This window comes from Sarcophilus harrisii, chromosome 4 (assembly GCF_902635505.1).
Source record: "Sarcophilus harrisii chromosome 4, mSarHar1.11, whole genome shotgun sequence".
Taxonomy (NCBI): domain Eukaryota; kingdom Metazoa; phylum Chordata; class Mammalia; order Dasyuromorphia; family Dasyuridae; genus Sarcophilus; species Sarcophilus harrisii.
The window spans coordinates 280,668,381-280,689,670 of NC_045429.1; the positions used below are offsets into that span (position 1 = coordinate 280,668,381).

Sequence of the window (21,290 nt, forward strand, 5' to 3'; positions counted from 1 at the left end):
AACATTTTCATATCCTTCCCACCTTCGGGGAATTGTTTCATTTTTTTTTTTTAATATTTGTATTCTCAGTCCTGATACACAAAAATATTTAATATTTGTACCAAAATACAGCTCATTTGAATAGTTTTTTTAATAGTGGATCAAATTAGATGTATTATGAAATTAATGCTTGTCATAAATTAAATATGATTCTTCTGAGTAGTTGAATCTGATTGCTGGATGCTCATATAAAAACGTGAGCTCCTCAGAACATTGGAAGAGAACACTGGAAGTTATATGCATGTTTTGTTAAATATGCTTGTTATTGGGAAAAGTTTAAATTTGTAATTTTTTTTTAAGTACTAATGCCTATAGCTCTTAACTTTTGGCAGCCTCTGCCTGGAATGAAAAATGGATTTACAGGAAAGTAAGGTATTGTTTATCTATACTTATTGGTCATTTTCATTTATCCTGTTTTCCCTACAGGTGATCTGAAACACATCACTAAACTGAAACCTTGGGGCCTTTTTGAAGTTCTTGTGGAGAAGTATGAGTGGTCTCAAGAAGAAGCAGCAGGCTTCACGGATTTCTTATTGCCAATGCTAGAGCTGATTCCTGAGAAACGAGCCACAGCAGCAGAGTGTCTCAGGCATCCGTGGCTTAACTCCTAATGTTATTGACCCAATACCATAATCTTCTGGACTCTGGTTTGCAGCAGAGATTGTACACTGACCCAGCTGTTCCAGATTCTCTCCTTCCCTTTTCCTTCCTTCCCTTTCCTTGCCATCCTTAATCTTCATGTCCCCTTCAAGCATTCTCCTTTCCCTTTTCAGGGTGAAGCTCTTCCTTCAAGGCTTCCTAGATTATTGTTATTTTTTAATCTAATATGTTCATTTGGGTTTGCTTACTTGACCCTGTGGGAATCCCCACAGCCATTGGGCATCCTGAGTGAGTTTTGCCTTGGTTGGGCTCTGCCAAAGACTAATGGACTGGAATGTGAAACCGCCCCTCATTTTCTCGCTTCCATTAGAACATCCTCCTTTAAATTATAAGCATCATTTTTAAAGAGCGCAACAAAGATGTATGAGCCCATCCTTAACTCACTGACTCTAAGAGTCATATTTTCTAGTGCATATTCTCTTGCCAGCAGAAGGATGAGAAAAAGATATTAATTTAATGTGCAGCAAAGACACTGAACATGCTGTGTTAAGAGTGCATCCTATTCCTGGATGGTTTGTGTTATTCTTTACAGTCACATTTTTTTTTTCCTACAACTTTTGGCTTTTGTCTTTGAAATGGGCTCTGTGAATTAAGATTGAGTTTTAGTATTGTTTTACCACTGTTCAAATTGATCTCCATATTTACTGGTGTAACTTTAACTCTCCTATGCCCAGATCTTCAGGCTGACTGTAATAGATACAATGGAAATGGAAGCCGAAATTGGAACCATTGACTAGAAATCCTTCCAAGGGCAGGTGTGCTCTTTGGCTCCAGACAGGCGGTGGTTTCTGTAAGCAGTGTTTCCTTACATATCTTCTGCTTTCCTGAGAGCAGAGGGTTTTGGTTTGGGGGTGTTTTTTAAGGGGGGGTAGGGACAGGGAAATTAGTTTGATTGCTTTTTAAAACCCTGGCTGGCACTTTACTCGTTCTGCTTGAGTTGAAACCCCCACCCCTATCACTAAAGAATTCAGGATGATTCTGAAAAAGCTCTGGGGGTTAGGTCCTTTGTTTCTGGGAAGAGAAAAAGATGTCACCAGAGCTTCTGATTCTTTTCCAAACAGTTCCTTAGAGGTACTTTCAATCTTTCATCACATTAATTTACCCAAGGTTCTGGCCTTGAAAACCATTTCCCCATTTGGCTTTGCTTTTTTTCTTTTCTTAAGTGGTTTGACATTATGCTTAGGCATAATCCAGATATACAAGAATCAGGAGGGGAGAGGTATGACTTTACACTACCCAATCCCACTCCCTTATTCTCCTCTCCTCTCCTCTCCTCCCTTCCCCAAAAGATAGCCATTCTCTGCTGCTATTTCTTATATCAGCATACAGGTGGTTGCTCGTTAGAGTATATAATGTAAGCTTTTAACTTCGATAACTTCAAGAAGGTTGGGGTATACTTAAGGCTTGTGTGGGGGGTGGGGTTTTTTAAAAAAAAAAATTTTTTTTTACAAGAAAAAGTTAAAACCTTCGTAGAATTTGCTAGTTTAAGGATGGGTCTCCCAGATTTGCCCCCTGATATTACGAGTCATAACCAAAAGCCAAAGTTCAGCAGGATTGGGATCACAGCAGCTCTTCCTCATTATGGACCAAAGGGCCTTGCTCTCTCATAGAGGTTGGATTCTGCTTCAGAATTGTGGGATTTCAAGAAATCCAACTGTTAAAATGTTACTTGCTCGATTTTCTTTGAGTTTGAAATCTAATGTCAAGGAAACCAATGATGCCATTGTGTGATCCATGTAAGCTGTAAGCACTCTTCCCTGCATGTCCTGGTCGGGCTAGCCAGTTCATCAGATTCTTGATTTGGTGATACTAATGAAGTCAGATGATGTTATTTCTCTAGGGGATTTCTGGGCCAGGCTACCCATGTATATCTGTGAAGAATAAAGAGAATAATAAAGCTCACCAAGCATTCATAATGTCAGGGAAATCCTTCAGCAACTTAATTTTTCCCTGGGTTGCCAGGTTTATCTGTATTTTTAGTAACAATAAACTAGGACTCTTGAGTTATATTTCTTTATATGCCATTAAGCCATAATAGTAGGGTTAAAAGGCATTTCTGGTGGTGGCATTAAAGAAGAAAAACTGTAGTCATTCCTTTTCAACAAATAGTCTGATATGAAAGGAATAATTCTGATGCAAAAGGAATAACTTCTTATTATCATGGTGGTAAGATAAGTCCTGTAACTTAACTTCTGAAATGTTTCCCTACCAAATAAGGGCTTTTTTCCCTGAGTCACTTAGGGAACCAGATGAATTAGAAAACATGAAGAGGCAACTGTAGAATCCAGTCTTCCAGGTGCCCCCATGCTCGCTCTCTCGAGCTTTCATCCTACGTTGAAATTGCCATAAAATGCTCACTAAAGGATTTGTACTTGCTGTCAGTAAAAAGCAACAATACAACAACCCTGAAGGAAAATACATTTTTATTCTTTCTACTTGGGTGCACTGTCTGTTTTCTTTGTAAATGCAATACAATAAACAAATTATTTAATAACCTATATGTTTCTAGGAAGCTTTTGTTATGAGATCTGCTCCTACTAAACTGCAGAATGAGGAGAAATCAATCTTGAAGTGAAAATATCCAAAAAAACTTCAGAACTTGGGTGATAATGGGTTTTGTATTCTCTGCTTCTGATCTGTATATGATATTGACTTGAATGTGAATTTAAAGGAAACAGTGATGCCTGCCCAAAAAAGTTATGCTGAAATGGAGAGATCAGCTTGGATATATACAACGGCATGAGCTCCATTCAGCATCACTAGGGCAAACATAAGTATTAAACTGACTTAAGTTTTGAATACTGGAATCTCAAGTTGGTCACAGCCATCTTGGTTCTTAACCTAGGGTCCACAAACAAATTTTTAAAAAATATCTTGGTAGTTATTTCAATATTTGTTTCCCTTGTAATCTTGTGTTTAAAACTGCAAGGGTGTCCGTGGGTTTTATTAGACTTTAAAAGGAAGTTAAAATTTTCTGTATTATAGCTGTTAATCCTTCCTCAACAACTTCCTGTTGCAAGCTTTTACCTATTCTGTCTTGGAAATAAGTTTATAGATAAAAGGAATAGGTCTTCCAGCCAACGAGGCCTGTGACTTGGGAAACATGGTGTCATTGTTAGTGTTATGGAGCCTACTAAATAATCCTAGTTATTTGGTGTCTTGGTAAGGGAGTGATTACTGGCATTCCTAACCTTGTTGACAAAGCATTGGTTTTTATAAACCCTTCAGTCTTAGGGAAAACAGTTTTGGTCAATTTGGGTGGATAATGGTGAAGGGGGGAGTGGGTACAATAGATATCTAGACATATTTGCTTTCAGAAAATGCTGAAGCATATTAATTTATCATATTATTAAACGCAAGTTCTGTCCTTATGAAAAGAGGAACCTCATTACAAATAAGGAAACATGAAGACCAAGAAAGGATTTGCAATTATATTAAAGTATAGGATTAAGTTGTTGATCGTGATAATGAGTTCTTAATTCTGGGCTTCTGCCTTGAGCTTGCATCATTTTTGAGGGATTTGGTATTGGGGTAAGAGTTGAGAAAGTATTGCAGACATTGGTTGTTCAGTCACGTGCAACATTTTGTGACCCCATTTGAGGTTTTCTTAGCAAAAATACCAGATGGTTTGTCATTTCCTTCTCCAGATAAGAACAGTGAGGCAAAGTGTTAAGTGACACACCCAGGTTCACACAGTTTACCAAATAACAAGTATCTTGAGTCCAAATTTGAACTTGGGAAGATGAGTCTTCCCAGCTCCAGACCCTGCACTGTTGCCATCTAACTGCAACCATTTTCTATTTCTAGTTGATAAACAAATTTTGATTTTTTTTTTGTCTGGGTAATTATATCAAAGCTTTAATGAAAGGATTTCTAAATCAACTTTTGTTGCCCTTTTTATAAAAATGGACTTGGAATAGCAGAATAGAATTGTTGGGTGTGAAATTTTCTATCAATTGATACTTTTTTTAAATTGTGGTATCATGATTTAAGTTGAAACAATTGATTTAAGTATTGATAATATTGAAATGCTAATTTGAAAATACTTTATTGAATAATTTCCACCTGTTTGTTCTTTAACATCTTAGTTCTACAGCAAAGATCCTCAACCTGGGGTTACATATATCCTACCTAGGGAATAAAAAAAGATTATCTAGAAGGTATAGGAAACATTTAATAATGTTACTATCCTGTTGAAATTGATTTCTTGTGTGCAATAGTTACTTCTCTATTGAAAAAAGGGTCTAGCCTTACTGAAAACCAAAGAAGCACAAGGATGAAAAAACATGAAGAACCTCTGTTTTAGAGGAAATGTTACTACTGCAAATTATGTGGACCTTTAGATTTTGGTCTACTTTTTTCAGGAGCCTTCATTTGTCACCCAATCCCAGAGACAGTTGAAAGGTAATAAGTGGCTAAGAGAATTGGAACCTAATTTCACTTTATGCCAAACATGTCTTTTAAAAGTCCATTAAATAAAAGGACATGACCTGGAAGTATGAAAAACGGTTAATGATTGTAGAGGATAAGAGAGGGACATAATTTGCAAATTTGTGAGAAAAAGGTTCCTTTCAAGTTCAGGTTTGAGACTTAAATCGAAAAGAAATATAGATAATAGCCTCAATTCACTTCTTTCAAATCTGTCTCTGCAAGGTTAAGTTTGGATCTCAAATGCCCTTGTCCCTTAATCATACTTGACATCAATAGTCCTATAGCCCCAGCTCAGTAGAGAAGACCAGAATAAGGTGACTAACTATCAGTAGAAAATTTAACTAGTGCCATTGAGTGAGCTCTTTCTTGTAGCTTAAATCTTAGAAATATGAGCAAAAAGGGATCTTAATATGGCCTGGGGTTTGTGAAGTTTTCATATTTTGAGAACTGTATTAAGTGTTTGGTTTCTTTTGTAATTTTGCATATTTGGGGCATTTAAAAACAATTCTGAGAAGAGGGCCATATACAAAAAAGATAAATCCTCTGATGCACCCTGGCTCCTTTATTTTGTAACTGAGGCACATAGAGGGGAAGTGACCTTGTATAAATTTCCAAGAATTTCCTGAATGCTTAAAATGAGAGGAAATAAGTACATATTACACCAGAAAACATCCCTGCTAGATTATTTTTTAAATTCTGAAAATAATAAGGTTTTTGTGTTTGTTCAAGTAGGGGGTGGGAGAAAGATGGGATGTCATCAATGTCATCAGTAAAAGAATGAGATACTAATGTAAATTGATCATCTTTATATATTCCCTTAGAGAATAGGTTCTCTCTACTCCCTTAAGATACCTAATTGTAATTTTTTTAAAGACCCATTTCATATGCAGTCTTAGATAAGAAATCTTTACTAATTCCCTCCAATTGTTGGTGCCCCAAAATAATCTTAAATCCATTCTGAATTTATGTGTATCTCTACTCTATAGATCAGTGTCTCTTTGGAGATAGAAACTTTTTGTTTTCTTTGTGTACTTCATGTGTGCCTAGCAAATGCTTGTTAATGAATAATGACATTTTTAATATGTAAAAACATTGGGAACTATATTTGCAGTTTACGCAACCCTGGAGATAATGGAGATCATAGCAAGGGGAGGTACTTAACTTCATTAGAGCTAGGAGGGGTGCAGAGGGCAGAATAACATCCTTTTGACTTTTCTGCTAGTTCTTAGGAGTGTATGTATTGAATATGTGTGAGCCCAAATATTATTAACCTGCATTCTGACATGGAGAATTTTGTAAGGCATTCCATTTTGAATGCATTTTATTTTGTACATGGGAAATTTGTTCATACTGTTAGCCATTTATAACTCCTGCTGCATTAATGTGACAGGTACTGATGCCATGTGGCTATTAGAAGAATAATATAAATTCTACCAGTTTAGCAAGGATAGCCAACTTGAATGTCCCGCTAATGGGAAGGACATGGATAGTGTGCCATGGGATTCTAAGTTAACAAAAATAATAAGTAATTTTTTGTAACACTGATTTTGACAAGTTTTGTTGTTGTTTTGTTTACAAATAATTAGGTTATTTTGAGTTAGTGTATTTATATCAGTTCTGCATTCTTGAGCAGTAAAATGAGCAAGAGATGGAGAAGGAAAATCAAAGACTATTCAGGGAGTCAGAGGGACCCCACATATCACAAACTAGATAATTAGCCCTTGAATCTGAAAGTCACCTCTAAAAACTCCACAGGAGTAAGCCTAGATAAAATTTATCTACATGTTATTTTTAAATAGCCCCAATCTCAAAGACTTTACTCCTTTAGGCTTTCATGGATTATTAGGTAAAAAGGGATCTTAGAGATTCTTTCCCCCCTCCCACCAGGCAAGTTAAGTGACTTGCTCAGGGTCACACAGCTAGGAAGTGATAAATGTCTGAGACCATATTTGAACTCAGATCCTCCTGACTTCAGGGCTGGTGCTCTATCCACTACACCACTCAGCTGCCCTCGAAAAGGGATCTTAGAGATTGAATTCAGCCTTCCTTTTACAGGTGAGAAAACATCCTTAGAAGTGAAAATTTCTTTCAGGGTACTTGGCTAATTAATGGAAGAGCTGGAACAAGGGAGAACCACATCTTCCAGCTCTCAGCCCAATATCAATTCATCAGCTAGTGGCTTAGGCTGCCCTTCCTTAGTTTTTCTGTAGCACCTGAAAAGCAGCACCACCATTGGGCTATCTTCTCCAACCATGGTGAAATCCCAAATTGTAATTCCACATTGCATTGAAACTTAAGAACTCAAGTAGAGGAAGGTGGAGAACTTGGGAAGGAATAAAGTTTTATCTGAGGAATCAGATTCCATAACTTGTATGTGGGTTCTTTACAGGAAGAACTTGTCTTGTATGATATGAGAGAAATAGGAAACTGAAGTTGCAATGTAGAGTCCTTTTCCAGTTACAACCCATATATACCAACAACCTCCTTCCCCGAGGACACAAGACAGATACAAATCTTCATTCTCCTCCACCCTCCACCTAACATAGGATATCTCAAAAGTTTTAGTAGCTTAAGACTTCAAGCACCACCTGTATGTTTTATGTAACAAATTATGTCTTTTTTGTATTTGATTATCTTTTTCTCCAGACTCAGTATTTGGGACACAAATTTAAACACTAGCTCAATTCCTCAAATTAGAATGTTACATTTGACCATCTTTATCTTCTACAGTAGAAATTCTTGGAGTAGAACAATATGTGAGGCCTCTATCCTTTGTTATTTAATAAGAATGATCTAAAAAAAAATGATCTATCATTTTTACAGATTAACTAAACAATTGAATTACTTACCCTGATGTTGAACTGTTTCAAACTTCCTCTGTAAGGAAAAAGAAAGACAAATCTATGTTTATCATAAGGTCTTAGAATCGGTGTTACAAGGTACCTTAATGGGTCATTTACTGTAATCTTTTTAAATAGATGAATAAACTGAAAGCCGAAGTGTGAAAATTACTTGCATAAGTTCATGCAAGTGGTAAAGACTAATAAAGCCTAAATTAGAACCCAAGTTTTCCCTTTCGAGCCATTGGTGGTTTTTGTCAATATTTTGTACCATCTCTTATAAAATCATTCATGAATCAAAGAAAGAGGTTTAAAAGGAGAAAAGCAACTAATTTCCAGCTACAATTGTTAAAGAAGATGAGGTCTCCTTGACAAAATATATGGATATGAGGAAGTTCACAAAGTACTTTTTCTCTCTTGAGACAAGAGTAGAATGCTTGGAACTTGAGCATCTAAGATGAAGTAATTTGTCTCATTAAGTAGGAAGTAAGAGAGTTGAGATCAAAAAAACTTGAAGGTGGAAGATACCTCCTGGTAATCAACTGCTCTCGAGGAATTAGCTTATGGGGCTGGAACTCAGTTCCAGCATTCCAGCCCTACAATTCCTTAATGTCAGTAATTTGTGCTTTCTACTGGGTTGGCTCTTTGCCGGTCTTTCTGAAAAATCATTCTCAATTGGAATGGTTTGAGTTTCTATATGGAAAGTATTCTAAGGAAAAGGCAAAAGTTGATACTTAGAGAAGGACACCAGTTCTGATGCAGGTAGGTGGTGCAGTTGATAAGAGTGTCAGGAAGACACAAATTTGGCCTCAGATATTAGCTATGTGATCCTGGGCAAGTCATTCATCCCTGTTTGCCTGGGTTTCCTCATCTGTAAAGTGAGCTGGAGAATATGGCAAATCACTTGAGTATATTTGCCAGGAAAATTCCAAATGCAGTCATAAGGATTGGACACAGCTGAATAGCATATTGACTCAAACTAATTAAGTAGTGCCTCAAGCATCTAGGGACCCAGATTTTAATAATAAATAGCATTTATGTAGTTCTTTAAAGTTTATAGAATGATGTACTTATGTTCTTATTTGATCCTAATAACCTTATGAGATGCTGCTGTTATTCCTGTTTTGCAAATGAGCTAACATATACAAAGATTGTGACTTGTCCAAGGTCATGAAGCTAGCATGTGTTTTAAGGCAAAATTTGCATTTGGGTCTTCCTGCACTAATCACTGCACCATTTAGCTGGCTTTTTTCTAAAGAGCTGACTCCATTTACGAGCTAAAAAAAAGTTACTAATTTTCTACTTCCTCACCTCCCACTATCAGCAATACTAAAATAATCTACCAGCAATTTGCATGAAGTAAAATCCTCTTTCCTTCCTCCTCCCATCCAAGAAAGGTTTGCCACCTTTACTGTGGCTTAAATCTCAGGCAAATGCAGAGATCTACTCTCTCTACCTCTCCTAATTTAGGTACATAAGTAGGTATTCATCTTTGGGTTTCTCTGGCTGACAAATGGAGTTACAGCTAGGGAGAAAAATATAACAGAAGAATACTGATGTTCCCCCAGATTCTGTACCATCATATAACCCAAGGTGGGAAAGGCTGGTAGTTATTAAATCTTGGTTTCTGTAGAAGCAAATGTTTAGAAAGAGAAAAATGGTTCTAGGATTGCCATTAATTTTCCTGTGTACTATTGACCAAGTTACTTCTCTGAAGCTCAGCAAAAGAAAGTTAATTACATCGTCTTTAAGGTTTTGCAAAGGGTTAGATTTAGAAATGGAAGGGTCACTAGAAGTCTAGTTCAACACACTCAAATAGAGCACAGGGCCTGAAATCAGGAAAACTCGTCTTTCTATATTCAAAACTGGCTTCAGATACTAGCTGTGTGACCCTGGGTAAATCAGCCCAGGAAATGGGCAAAACACTCCAATACTTTCATCAAGAAAACCTCATACAGGGTCACAGACATGACTGAACAACAAAAGTCAACAGGGGAGTCTAGGGAGGACAAACATTGTGCTCTTCTGGAAAACCTGCTTCTGGAAAGGTATGATCCACTTCAAAGCACGTACAGATATTTTGGAGCCATCTTCTGTCTACTTCTATATACCAAACATAGTTTGATAGAAAAAAGACCTTATTGTTTGCTGCTGAACTGGTGAAACCTACTTTTGTCTCCTTGCTTAGCCACAAGATACTAGATGAGTCTCTGAGCTTAGTAGCCAATGAAAGAGCTTATCAGAAGTCACAGAATGCCCATTTATGCTCTGGAGAGCTCTGTGTCATCACACACTTGGTTCATACAATGTGCAGGCTTCCATGACCACAGTCTACTGGCATGTGGGACCATAAATAATATTTAGTTTCTGGTTTTGAGTGAATCTATTGATCTTTTTGGTGCACCATGATCTCTTCCAACTCTGACCTAGGATTGAGAGCTTTTAGAAGATGGGCAAGTAAGAAAACTCATCTGGCCTCAGTCTTAATGAGGTAAAGAGAAAGGAGTGAGCTCTGGCTAGCATTTGAATAGTTTTGGCAGGACCATCACCCCAGGGCAGCCAGTTGTAGAAATGAGGAATGAAATGGATCATGTATTACCATTTCCATCCGCTTTGTAGTCGGAGGGGAGGAGTTTGTCTTGCCGGTAACCCAGGACAAATGCCAGAAGGGAGAGAATGAGGGCATCCATGATGCTGATCATGGCGAGCAGGAAAGCCCAGCGGATGGTACAGGCACCCAACGTGTATTTGTCTGTCTGGTCCCCGCACATGCGCTTTACTTCACTGGAATCCCAGCCATCTGGGTAGACCAGACAGCCAATCATTAAGCCTGTAGCTGTAGGAAAGAAAAGAGACAGTTAAGACATAGTTGCTGTATGTTAATTCCTCTGATAGGCAAAACAGTTTTTGACATAGGCCTTCAAATTCCAACTTTACAAATGAAGCTGATTCATCTCCTATGAATAGCTCAAATTGGATATTCTGTAGATATTTCTCCCCTTTCAACTTCTCTATTACTGTTAAAGACACCATCCTTCCAGTACTCCAGGATTACAATATAGGTATCAATTCTCTCACCCCACCTTCCCATAATCAGTTTGTTGCCAAGACCTGTAGATCTTAACATTTCTTACATAGATTCCTTTCCTCTGATGCTACCACATTCCTAGGGTAGGTCTCATTACCTATCTGGGCTTAAAATCAAACATTAAAGTCAAATATTACTTTCTGGAGTTTTCACTTTCCCTCATCCACAAAATAGAGATATTTGTGCTTCCTGCTTAGGAGATAGGTTTATTATGAGGGTCAAAAATAGGTAGCAACCTTCTCTACCTACTTCCAAAAGGCCCAGGGGTTGTTATGGTATAAAAAAGCCAATGTTTTCTGGAAAGCAAACCTTCCTGCCAAGATGCCCGAATGAGCAACAGACCACTTGTGGTCTTATTAACTTGGATATGGCTAGAGAATGACCAGAGATACCCATCTCAATAGGAAGGACAAGCAAAGGCTCCCTTAAGAAAGCCTCTGAGTGATGGGAAACCCATAAGCAGATCTTGGAAGCTGTTAAGTGTGGCAACAAATAAGTGCGACAGGGAATATACTGAGATATCTCAGTCCTGGGAGCCCTGAGGTCTCTAGTACTTTGTCCTGAGACACTATAAAGGGTACTAAAGATCCAGTACTCTGAACTTCAAAGATCCAGAGCCTAACCCTAGGAGGAGGAAGTCAGAGCAGTAACCCAGATGACCAGATGGAAACTAAGCAGAGGTGAGCACCCCACTTAAAAATAAAAAAATTTTAAATCAATAATCATCCCAGAATCAATCCCAGCTAAGTACCTGGCAGAATGCCTGGCCTGGAGTCAAAAGGACTTGAGCTCAAATTTGGCCTCAAACACTTATTATCTGTGTGGCCCTGGAAAAGTCATAACCCCAAATTGCCTCAAACCAAAACCAAAAAAAAAAATTTCACACACACTCCAAAAATAAAAAGAATCATGGTTGTGAAACAGTGTATAGAATGTATTATATAAGAAAAGGGGGGCTAGTAGTCATGATCTCAGACAAGGTTAAAATTAAAATAGACTTAATTAAAAGTGAAAAATAGAGAAAATACAGTATCTGTCAGCAATATTATTCAATGTAGCTTTAAATCACTTAAAGTACCTAGACAGTATAAAATACCTGAACATATATAATAGCTAAAACAGACACAGGAACTACATGAACAAAACACAAAAACACTATACAAATAAACTCAAATCTAAATAACTGAAGTAATATTTATTGTTCATAGTAAGGCCAATAAAAATTTTTAAATGACAATTTTACCTAAATCTGTTTATTCAATGTCATTTCAATTAAATTAATAAAAAAAAATTTTTTTTTGCTGAGTTAGAAACAATAATAGCAAAGCTCATTTGAAAGAGCAAAAGTCAGGAACTTCAAAGAAACCAGGATAAAAAGATGTAAAAGAAGTAGATTCATCAGTATCAGATCTTAAACTATATTTATTATAAGGAAGAGCATTTTTGAAGCATAAAAAGGATAATTTCAATTATTTTAAATTTAAATTTTCTTGTATAAATAGAACTTACGCAGCCAAGAATAGAAGGAATGCAGAAAACTGGGGGGGGGGGGAACTTTCAGAGAGGATCTCTCAGATAAGATGTGATTGGGTTGGAACATTGCTGTGGTGTAAGAGATGATGACCTGCTTGATTTAGAAAAACATGGAAAGACTTGGACCTATTAAGGAAGAGGCTATCCTCTCTCACAGAAACAAATGATAGGTGGAAATAAGCATGATACAATCATTATGTATACATATCTATATACATGAGTGCATATATGTGTGTAAACACACATAAAATTAAGCATGGAGATAGCTATATAGATAGATATATCTGTATATTTATATACACTCCACACTTAATTATAGCCTTCTTTAGGGTAGGAAGATGTATAAGTGTATAACAGAGAACAAAAGAAAATCAAAAAGGAAGGGGCAGCTAGGTGGTGCAGTAGATAGAGCACCAGTCCTGAAGTCAGGAGGATCTGAGTTCAAATCTGGTCTCAGACAATACTTCCTAGCTGTGTGACTCTGGGCAAGTCACTTAAACCCCAATTGCCTCAGCAAAAAAAAAAAAAGAAAAGAAAAAGAAAATCAACAGGGAAGCAAAAGAAAAGTTGTGCAGCTTTGAAAACAAAATGTAGTTTTTGTTATATGGGTTTCTTGAAATACAAATTTGCTGTGGTACATAGCAATTATTTTTATTTTTTATTTAAGTTTAAAATTTAAAAACATATTTTAAAAAAGTGTGAACTTGGATGTAATTTTGAGGCTGAGGATATCTCTTTAAATATAGAAATGACTTGTGGGAAATAAAGGAATCTTAAAGTTATTTTAAAGGCCTAAACATAAGCCATTCTCCCAAACTAAATTCTTTTTGAAAAAAAAATACATATAAGCAAATATTGAAGAATTATACCAGATTACAGACTACATCTGGATTTTATCCAAGACAAAGTTGGAAGAAAGTGCAGTTTTTTTTAAATCACAGAATGTTAGAATTGAAAGAGATTTTAAAATTCCTCTTCTTGCTATTCCACTGTTCCTCCTCTTGCTCCTGAGGAAGATCTGAGTTCAAATTGATCTCAGACACTTAAAAAGCTATGTGACTCTGGGCAAGTCATTTAATCCTGTTTGCCTTAGTTTCCTTAACTCTAAAGGAGCTCTAAAACTATTTTTATTCCTAACTCTAAAGGAGGAATAATAATAGCACCTACATCCCAGGTTGTAGTAAGGATCAAATGAGATAACTGCAAAGCAATAAGCACAATGCCTGACAAATAATAAGCACTTTATAAAAATTAGTTATTATTATTGTTTAGCAGAGTGTTTTCCACATAGTAGACATTTAATAAATGTCCATCCCTCTCCATTGCCATTTTATTTCTCAGTAATGCAGGATGTAGAATATTTCATGTCTAGATCTAGCTAGAGATGCCAACCAGCTGGCATAAGCTGCTCGGGCATCTCTTAGGCCCCCCATTCTCCCCAGGAGAAAGACAGACCTGGAGAAAGTATACCAATATGATGGAGGTGGCTGGGGCTAATGTAGTTTATGCTGCAGCGTTTATAGAAGAGAAGCTATAAGAAGAACATGACAGCTTTCTTCAAGTAAATGAAAGACTGTGATATGGAAGAGATTATATTTTGTCTTCCTTGGCCCCAAAAGACAGAACCAGGACCAAAAGGTGGGGGTAAAGCTCTCTCCTAAGTGGAATGACTGCATTAGGAGATAGTGCTTAAGGACAGCTGGGCTGCAGAGGGTCTGTGGGTCTGGAATCAAGAAGAGCTTAGACTCTTAGCAGCCACATGATCCTGGACAAGTCACTTAATCCTGTTTGATCAGTGTCCTTACCTCCAAAACGAGCTGGAGAGGAAGATGGCAAACCATTCTGGTATCTTTGCTAAGACAATCCCAAATAGGATCATGCAAAATTGGACATGGCAGGAGATAGGACATTTCCCAACACCGAACATGGCTCAGGATAAAGCCTTGAATATCTAATATTCAAAGACATCATGGAAAGGAATTGAGTCTTGAGTAGAGTTTGAACAAAATGACTTGAGATCTTGAAAGCTCTGTGGACCACTTTGGCTTTTATTAATCTAACATTACATATTGAGCAACTAATACATACCAGTCCTAGATGCAAGAGAAATACCAAAGACACATGGGTGCTGCCCTCTATTTGGAAAGATGAGAACTCAACACTAATTGATTAGAGAACAATAGTAAAGCACCTGGCCTAAGATTCAGGAAATCTGTATTCTAGTCTTGGTTCTACTTACGTGTGTTTTGGACAAGTCACATCTGACTCTGGGAGTACAAGGACTGTTATCTTTAGATTTCAGATGGAGAAGCTAACATCAGAAAAGGGAAATTTTATTTTACGAAATGCATGCAGCTAGTGAGGGACAGAGTTGGTGGTCAATGAATGCTACAGTCAGTCAGAGGTATAGGAGAGATAGAGCCTCGGGTTGGAATCCTCAGGGAAGGTTTCATAGAAATGATGATGCTTTAAGAAGGATGGAAGGATTTGGAGAGATTTTCCTAGTAACTATGGAAACTTCATTAAGGTAATTGAGGTTAGTCCAGTTAACATAAATACATGTCCCAACAATTTTGATGCTAGAACACACCTCCTCCATTGCTGCCTAGTATTTTCTCCCCTTTTCCTTCCCCCACTGAGTGGAATCTGATGTCACTTACCTCCTCCTTCTTCCTCATCAATATTTCACGGAGCACAACCTGGCCAGCTCCGGTGTCAGTGTTTCCTCCCACCAACCCAAATAGAGTTTAACCTCCTTTCCCTTCCACAAAGCTCCAGGCTTCCTCATCCTGTGAGCTGAGCAGAGCTAGAATTCCTACTTTTCCCTTCTTCCATGGCCATCACTGTCCAGCTTCTTCCTTTTCTTCTGTAGTGACATGGAGGGCACCATATATCTATCTCTGCATATGACATGCTTGTAGGGCAATACATTGGATTTGAAATGTGCTGTATTTGGAGGCAGAAGGCCTGGATTTAAATCCTGATTCTGTTGCTGTTCTACATAGATATGGACAAGAGCTTCCTTTTTCTAGGTCTCAGTTCATTCAAATATAATTATAATTGTAACTATATAATCAGCCAGTCTAAGTCTGATCTCTAAGGTCAATTCTAGTTTCACTTTCTAGTTTGACCCTCAAATTTCCTGAGTCCCCTGACTCCAATTGAATCCTCCATCCCAAGTCTTCTCACATACTGACAAACCAAATTTTTTTCATAGTTCAGGACAAATAAGACAGAATTCTCACTTCATCCCAATCTCATCCTTCGTCAGTACCCAAGTATTGGGCTCTCTTCCATGATAATTATCTTCACTTCCATTAAAGCAGGATTAGCTGTAGGTGCAATAGTGAAGTGATGAAGTAATGAAGTTTAACTTTGGTGCCCAGTAACCCTCCAGGTATCTAATTTCAGGACTCTAATGTCCCCCAGATCCCTCCAAACATAGATAAAATGAATCCAATATAGTCACTTACAATATAGGTTTAGATATTTAATATGCTTATCTACTATGCCCACCCCCATTTATGTCTTAAAAGAGAGAGAGAGAGGATGCTACTCAGAAATATAAAGAATACTAATTAGCAGGTATTGAGGAAGCCTGAGTTCTATCCCCAGCTCAGTCATTAATTAACTGTGCAAATCAAATAACCTCTCTTTCCTCATCTATAAAAAAGAAAAAATCTTATCTCTAAGAGTCCCTCCAGTTCCAACTTTCTGTGACTGAATATTGATGGAACCAATCTCAAAAATCGCTACTGGGGCTAATAGCTGGCAATTTTTCTGAGTATCTCTCCAGATACTCAAGCTTACAACTTAAGAGACATAGTCCACTCTTCATCCTCTTTCCCTCCCTTATCCAATAAAGGACAAAGATTTGTTTGACTTCCATCACATTTATTCCATCCTTCTCTGACTCTCTCATAGAGCTGCCATCTTAATTAAGGCCTTTATCATCTTTCAACTCCTCACTTCAATCTGTCCTCCACCTGCTGCCAAAATAATCTTCCTAAAACACCAATCTGATCATTTCCCTCTCTGACCAAGATTTTTCAGTGGTTTGTGGGATAAAAATATAAATTCTTCATCTTGATATTTAAAGTTCTTCACAGCCTACCTTCCCAAACTGTTTTTTCATTATTCTCCTTCCTTTACTTCTCAGACTAATTCTTCCTCAAATTTGACAATTCATTTCTCACTTCCATGCCTTAATACAGGCTGCCCCTTATGCCTACAATGGATTCCCTCTTCAACATCAAGTTTTAGAATCTTTAGTTTTTTTTGAGTCTCAGTTGAGGTTTTTTCTCCCACTGGAAGTTTTTCCTGATTCTCCCTAACTAATCTTAATTCTAGTGCTTCCCCTCTGTTAATTATTTCCTATTTATCCTGAATATATTCTGTACATATTTGTTTACATGTCATCTCTCCCACTAGATTATAAACTCTTTGAAGGCAGGGATTGTTTTTCGCCTCTTTTGTACTCCCCTGACTAAACACAGTGTTTATCATATAGTGGGTATTTGATAGATATTTACTGATTGACTGAAATGATGCTGCTTATATCTCACTTTAAGATTTGCAAAATGCCTTAAATGTACTCTCCTTTAATCCTTACAACAATCTCACAAAGTAGGTGCCATTATTATGTCTATTTTGTAGATGAGGAAACTGAGGTCCATGGTCACATAGTTACATCTTTGAGTTAAAATTAAAATTTAGCTCTTCTTGACTCCATATCCAGCACGCTATCCACTATGTGACTTAACTGCCTCTTTCAATGCCCTCTCTGTCAACTCAAACTATGTTCTACTTATTTGTCTGGATACATGTTATATTCCCTCCCAGTAGAATATAAATTCTTCAAGGGCAAGGACTATTTTTTTCTTTATTTTATTATTATTGCTTTTTATTTACAAGTTATATGCATGGGTAATTTTTCAGCATTGACAGTTGCAAAACCTTTTGTTCCAACTTTTCCCCTCCTTCCCCCCAGCCCCTCCCCTAGATGGCAGGTAGACCAATACATGTTAAATATGTTAAAGTATATGTTAAATACAATATATGTATACATGTCCATACAGTTATTTTGCTGCATAAAAAGAATCGGACTTTGAAATAGTGTACAATTAACCTATGAGGAAAATCAAAATATTGGGAATTCTATGTAGTGGTTCATACTCATTTCCCAGAGTTCTTTCTCTGGGCGTAGCTGGTTCAGTTCATTACTGCTCCATTGGAAATGATTTGGTTGATCTCATTGCTGAGGATGGCCAGGTCCATCAGAACTGGTCATCATATAGTATTGTTGTTGAAGTATATAATGACCTCCTGGTCCTGCTCATTTCACTCAGCATCAGTTCATGTAAGTCTCTCCAGGCTGTTCTGAAATCATCCTGCTGGTCATTTCTTACAGAATAATAATATTCCATGACATTCATATATCATAATTTATTCAGCCATTCTCTAAGTGATGGGCATCCATTCAATTTCCAGTTTTTAGCCACTACAAAGAGGGCTGCCATAAACATTCGGCAAGGACTATTTTTTTTGTTTTGTTTTGTAGACCCAATGCTGAGCACAAGGCCTTGTGAACTGAAGGCACTTTGGTGCTAGTACTACCTCTGCTGAAACAGGCAAACAACCTTCTAGTCTTAAAAGAGTTGCAAGAGACCCAGAGAGGTTACATTAAACTCACATGGCATTTGAACTCAAATCTAAGGCTAGCATTGTCTACTACCCTACCTTGCCTCTCACCTTTCACATAACAAGTCCCAACTGTGAAACAACAATCTTTAAATTTCCTTTCAGCCCTAACTTCTGTTATCCTAATGGATGAAACACCAATGGCAGTGTTTCTGATACTTTGGACACCTGATTGGGGGAGATAAAAAAAAAATAAATTCAAATATGGTCTCAGATAACGTATTTTCTTTGTGACTCTGGACAAGTCATTTGATCTCTATTTTCCTCAATTTCCTCAAATATAAAAAGGGGATAAAAAAGAGCACCTTCCTCTCAGGGTTGTTGTGTGGATCAAATTAAGTAATAATTGTAATGCGATTAACACAATATCTGACACATAGTAGGTTCTTAATAAATGATTATTTCCTTCCTTTTTTTCCTATTTTCCTTCTTTCTGCTAGGACAAGGCATCCTAGGTGTTTCAACTAGAATCTCTCTCCTCTGTCCCTGAGGCCTGGGTCTAGCACAACCTCTTTCCTTTTTGGGAGTCAAATTTGCTATAATTTGCTAAACCCCAAACTCATTTGCTACAAAAATTATTACCAATCTCCAAAGCTATCACCCTTTCTGTGTCTCCCTAATAAGTATCTTTGCTTCCTTTCCTAGACATTGCCTCTTTCCCCTAACAAACCTTCCAATAGCAATGTGTGTCCCTTCATGAAAGTCCTTCACCACAAAATAGAAAGAAAAAGTCTATGAGAGATCAGTGATTCATTTTCTTTTGGAGCTGCTGGCTTTCTCTTGTATTACTGACTAATTTTCCTATATGCAAATATGCAAAACTGTTCCACTTTTCCCTATATTCCTTCCATTCTAAGCTTTAACAATGTCTGGGGATCATAATAATAGCTGACATATAAGGAGTCTTCTTCAAGCCCCACATAAGAAACAAGGGGTCTGCACAAGGCAAGTGCCACCAAGGGAGCAGGAGAATCAGGCCAGTACAGGGGAAAGAAAAAAAGCTCCATACCCAAGATAGGAAATGACTTTCCATCATTTTTATAATTTCAGTAGCTGATCAGGCCCTCCTCAAGTTTCAACTTTCCCTTACTTCTCAGTGAATCCCAAAATACCTTGACTAAAGTCCAGAACCTTTCATGCCAAAGTTAGAGCAGGGGCATATTTACAATGAATACTTCAGAAGAGAGGCTCTCTGAGACTTACATTCACAATTCTCAAGGACCAGTATTTCACATATTTTCCAAGAACAAATTTTGGGAGAAGGAAAGAATTTGAAAGGCAAAGGATATCTGAGGGGGATTGCCTGAGGGGAGGGGGAAGAAGGAAAAGGCACTGAAAAGTGAGGCTGGTAGTGCCCCAGCCAAACTTTCTTGATTTTTATCCTTTTGCTGAGGGCCAGCCTTGAACTGGAGAGACCAACCACTTTTCCTCTGTAGCTCCACAAAAGGCCATTTAAAGTGAAAATGTGTGAGTGTGAGAGTGTGTGTGAGTGTGAGAGTGTGTGTGTGTGCGTGCTCACGCATGCCTAGTTTGGGAGGCAATCAGACAACTGTGTTCCAATTCCAAGATTGTTTCACTTTTCTGGACTACAATTGTCTCATTTCAATAGAATAAGTTTATTGAGGATATGACTGTTAACTTTAGTTTTTGTATCCCCAGGATCTAGTACACAAGAGGCATTTAATAAATGTTTGGGTGATAAAACAAGAAACCTGAACCACATAGTTTCTAAGGTCCAGCTCTAACTTCTTCAGTCAATAATTCCTGGTAGTGGAATACTCAGTTTAAAGTTTAAGAAATGTTTTCCTCACAAAATGCTGAGGCAATCCGTTCAAGAATAATTCCCATCTTACAAATACATACACTAAAGCTCCTCAGAGAAGAAAAATGACTTGCCTGTTAGCACTTGGTAACTGAAGAAGTTAGTGTCTAGCACAGTCCCTAGTATTTCGTAGGCATTTAAGAAATACTCATTGATTGATAGAGCTAGCGTTTGAATCAAGATCCTAATTCTAATTTTAAAATTGTCCCTCCTACTATAGAATTACTGCCTCCCAAGTCTCAGGAGTGGAAACCATTAAAGTGAGGATGGATGTAATGAGACATCTCCCCCACTCCCATAGAATAAGGCACCCACACCCGCCCTCTCCCTTGCCCCCTCACCAGCTGCCAGCTGCATCCAGGCACAGATCTTGTAGACAGTTGCTGTGTTACAGACAAAGAAGAGGCTGAAGCAGATGGTGGAACCAATGATGAGAAACATGGCAACAGCCACAAAGAACATGGCAGTCTTAAAGGCACCGGAGGGTATGGTCTTGAAGTCCAGGGGGCTGCCTTTGCAGATCAGCTCTGAAGTCAGGGCATTGCCCACGCAGTAGGAGAAGAGGCCAAAGTAGCCAGCCTGGGGTGTGTTAATACTGTCCCCAATCCAGTAGGGTTGAATAAACAAAGCCATGACCAGGACAGAGAAGCAGATGGTGAGGGTACCCCACATCACCCCCACCGCCCGGGCATTCCGCACATAGTTAGTGTGGTAGATCTTGGCTGCCTCTTGGGCAGGCAGCAGCTTCGTCATGGCGGCTGGGGAGGAGAGGAGACCCTAGCGATAGAGAGAGCTTCGGGCCCACCACCCTGGCCTGCGTTGGGGAAAGCTCAAGGGTGGAAATGTGCAGTAGTGCAAAAGATGGCCATGGGAGAGTCCACTCCAGGGAGAAAGCCGGGGTAGAAGAGGCAGACGTCTGGTCATAAGGTTTCAGCAGGAGAGGAGATGGTCCCGGGTTCCGTGTCCCGATGCTCCAAGGATCAGCCTGCTCCTAGGCCCTGCTGGGTCTGCCTCCCCACCTCTGCCCCAGCCCTCTTCTCCGCCCTCCCGACTGCTCCTCCTCCGCGCCCGCCCCAGTCCCCAAGCTCCTCCGCCGTCAGATTTGACCTCGGTTTCAGCACCACGGCCAGTGCCCGGCAGCTTTCTGCGGCCAGGAGCCGGAGGAGCTAAAGGGGAG

General features: G+C 38.4%; 2 protein-coding genes across 6 annotated transcripts in view; one reads left to right on the forward strand and one right to left on the reverse strand.

Moving 5' to 3' along the window:
• Positions 1 to 3,197, forward strand: part of SRPK1 (SRSF protein kinase 1) — a 78,718-nt gene extending 75,521 nt beyond the window's left edge. For all 5 annotated transcript variants that reach the window (XM_031964991.1, XM_031964990.1, XM_031964992.1 and 2 more), the window contains one exon: positions 466 to 3,197. In XM_031964991.1, the coding sequence (XP_031820851.1) occupies positions 466 to 650 (185 nt within the window). In that variant the 3' untranslated portion in view covers positions 651 to 3,197. The remainder of the gene's footprint in view (positions 1 to 465) is intronic.
• A 4,594-nt stretch (positions 3,198 to 7,791) lies between these two features.
• LHFPL5 (LHFPL tetraspan subfamily member 5) lies at positions 7,792 to 21,290 on the reverse strand. The gene is made up of 3 exons (XM_003768995.3): positions 20,455 to 21,290; positions 10,570 to 10,806; positions 7,792 to 8,007 (listed from the first exon to the last, which is right to left on the reverse strand). The coding sequence occupies exons 1-3, from the start codon at positions 20,864 to 20,866 to the stop codon at positions 7,997 to 7,999; spliced, it is 660 nt and encodes a 219-aa protein (XP_003769043.2). The 5' UTR covers positions 20,867 to 21,290; the 3' UTR covers positions 7,792 to 7,996.

Coding starts and splice junctions, on each gene's coding strand:
- LHFPL5 (XM_003768995.3), bottom strand. CDS start 20,866: ATGACGAAGCTGCTGCCTGCCCAAGAGGCAGCCAAGATCTACCACACT. Junction 10,807..20,454: donor CTGGATGCAGCTGGCAGCTG/GTGAGGGGGCAA, acceptor TCTTTCCTACAG/CTACAGGCTTAATGATTGGC.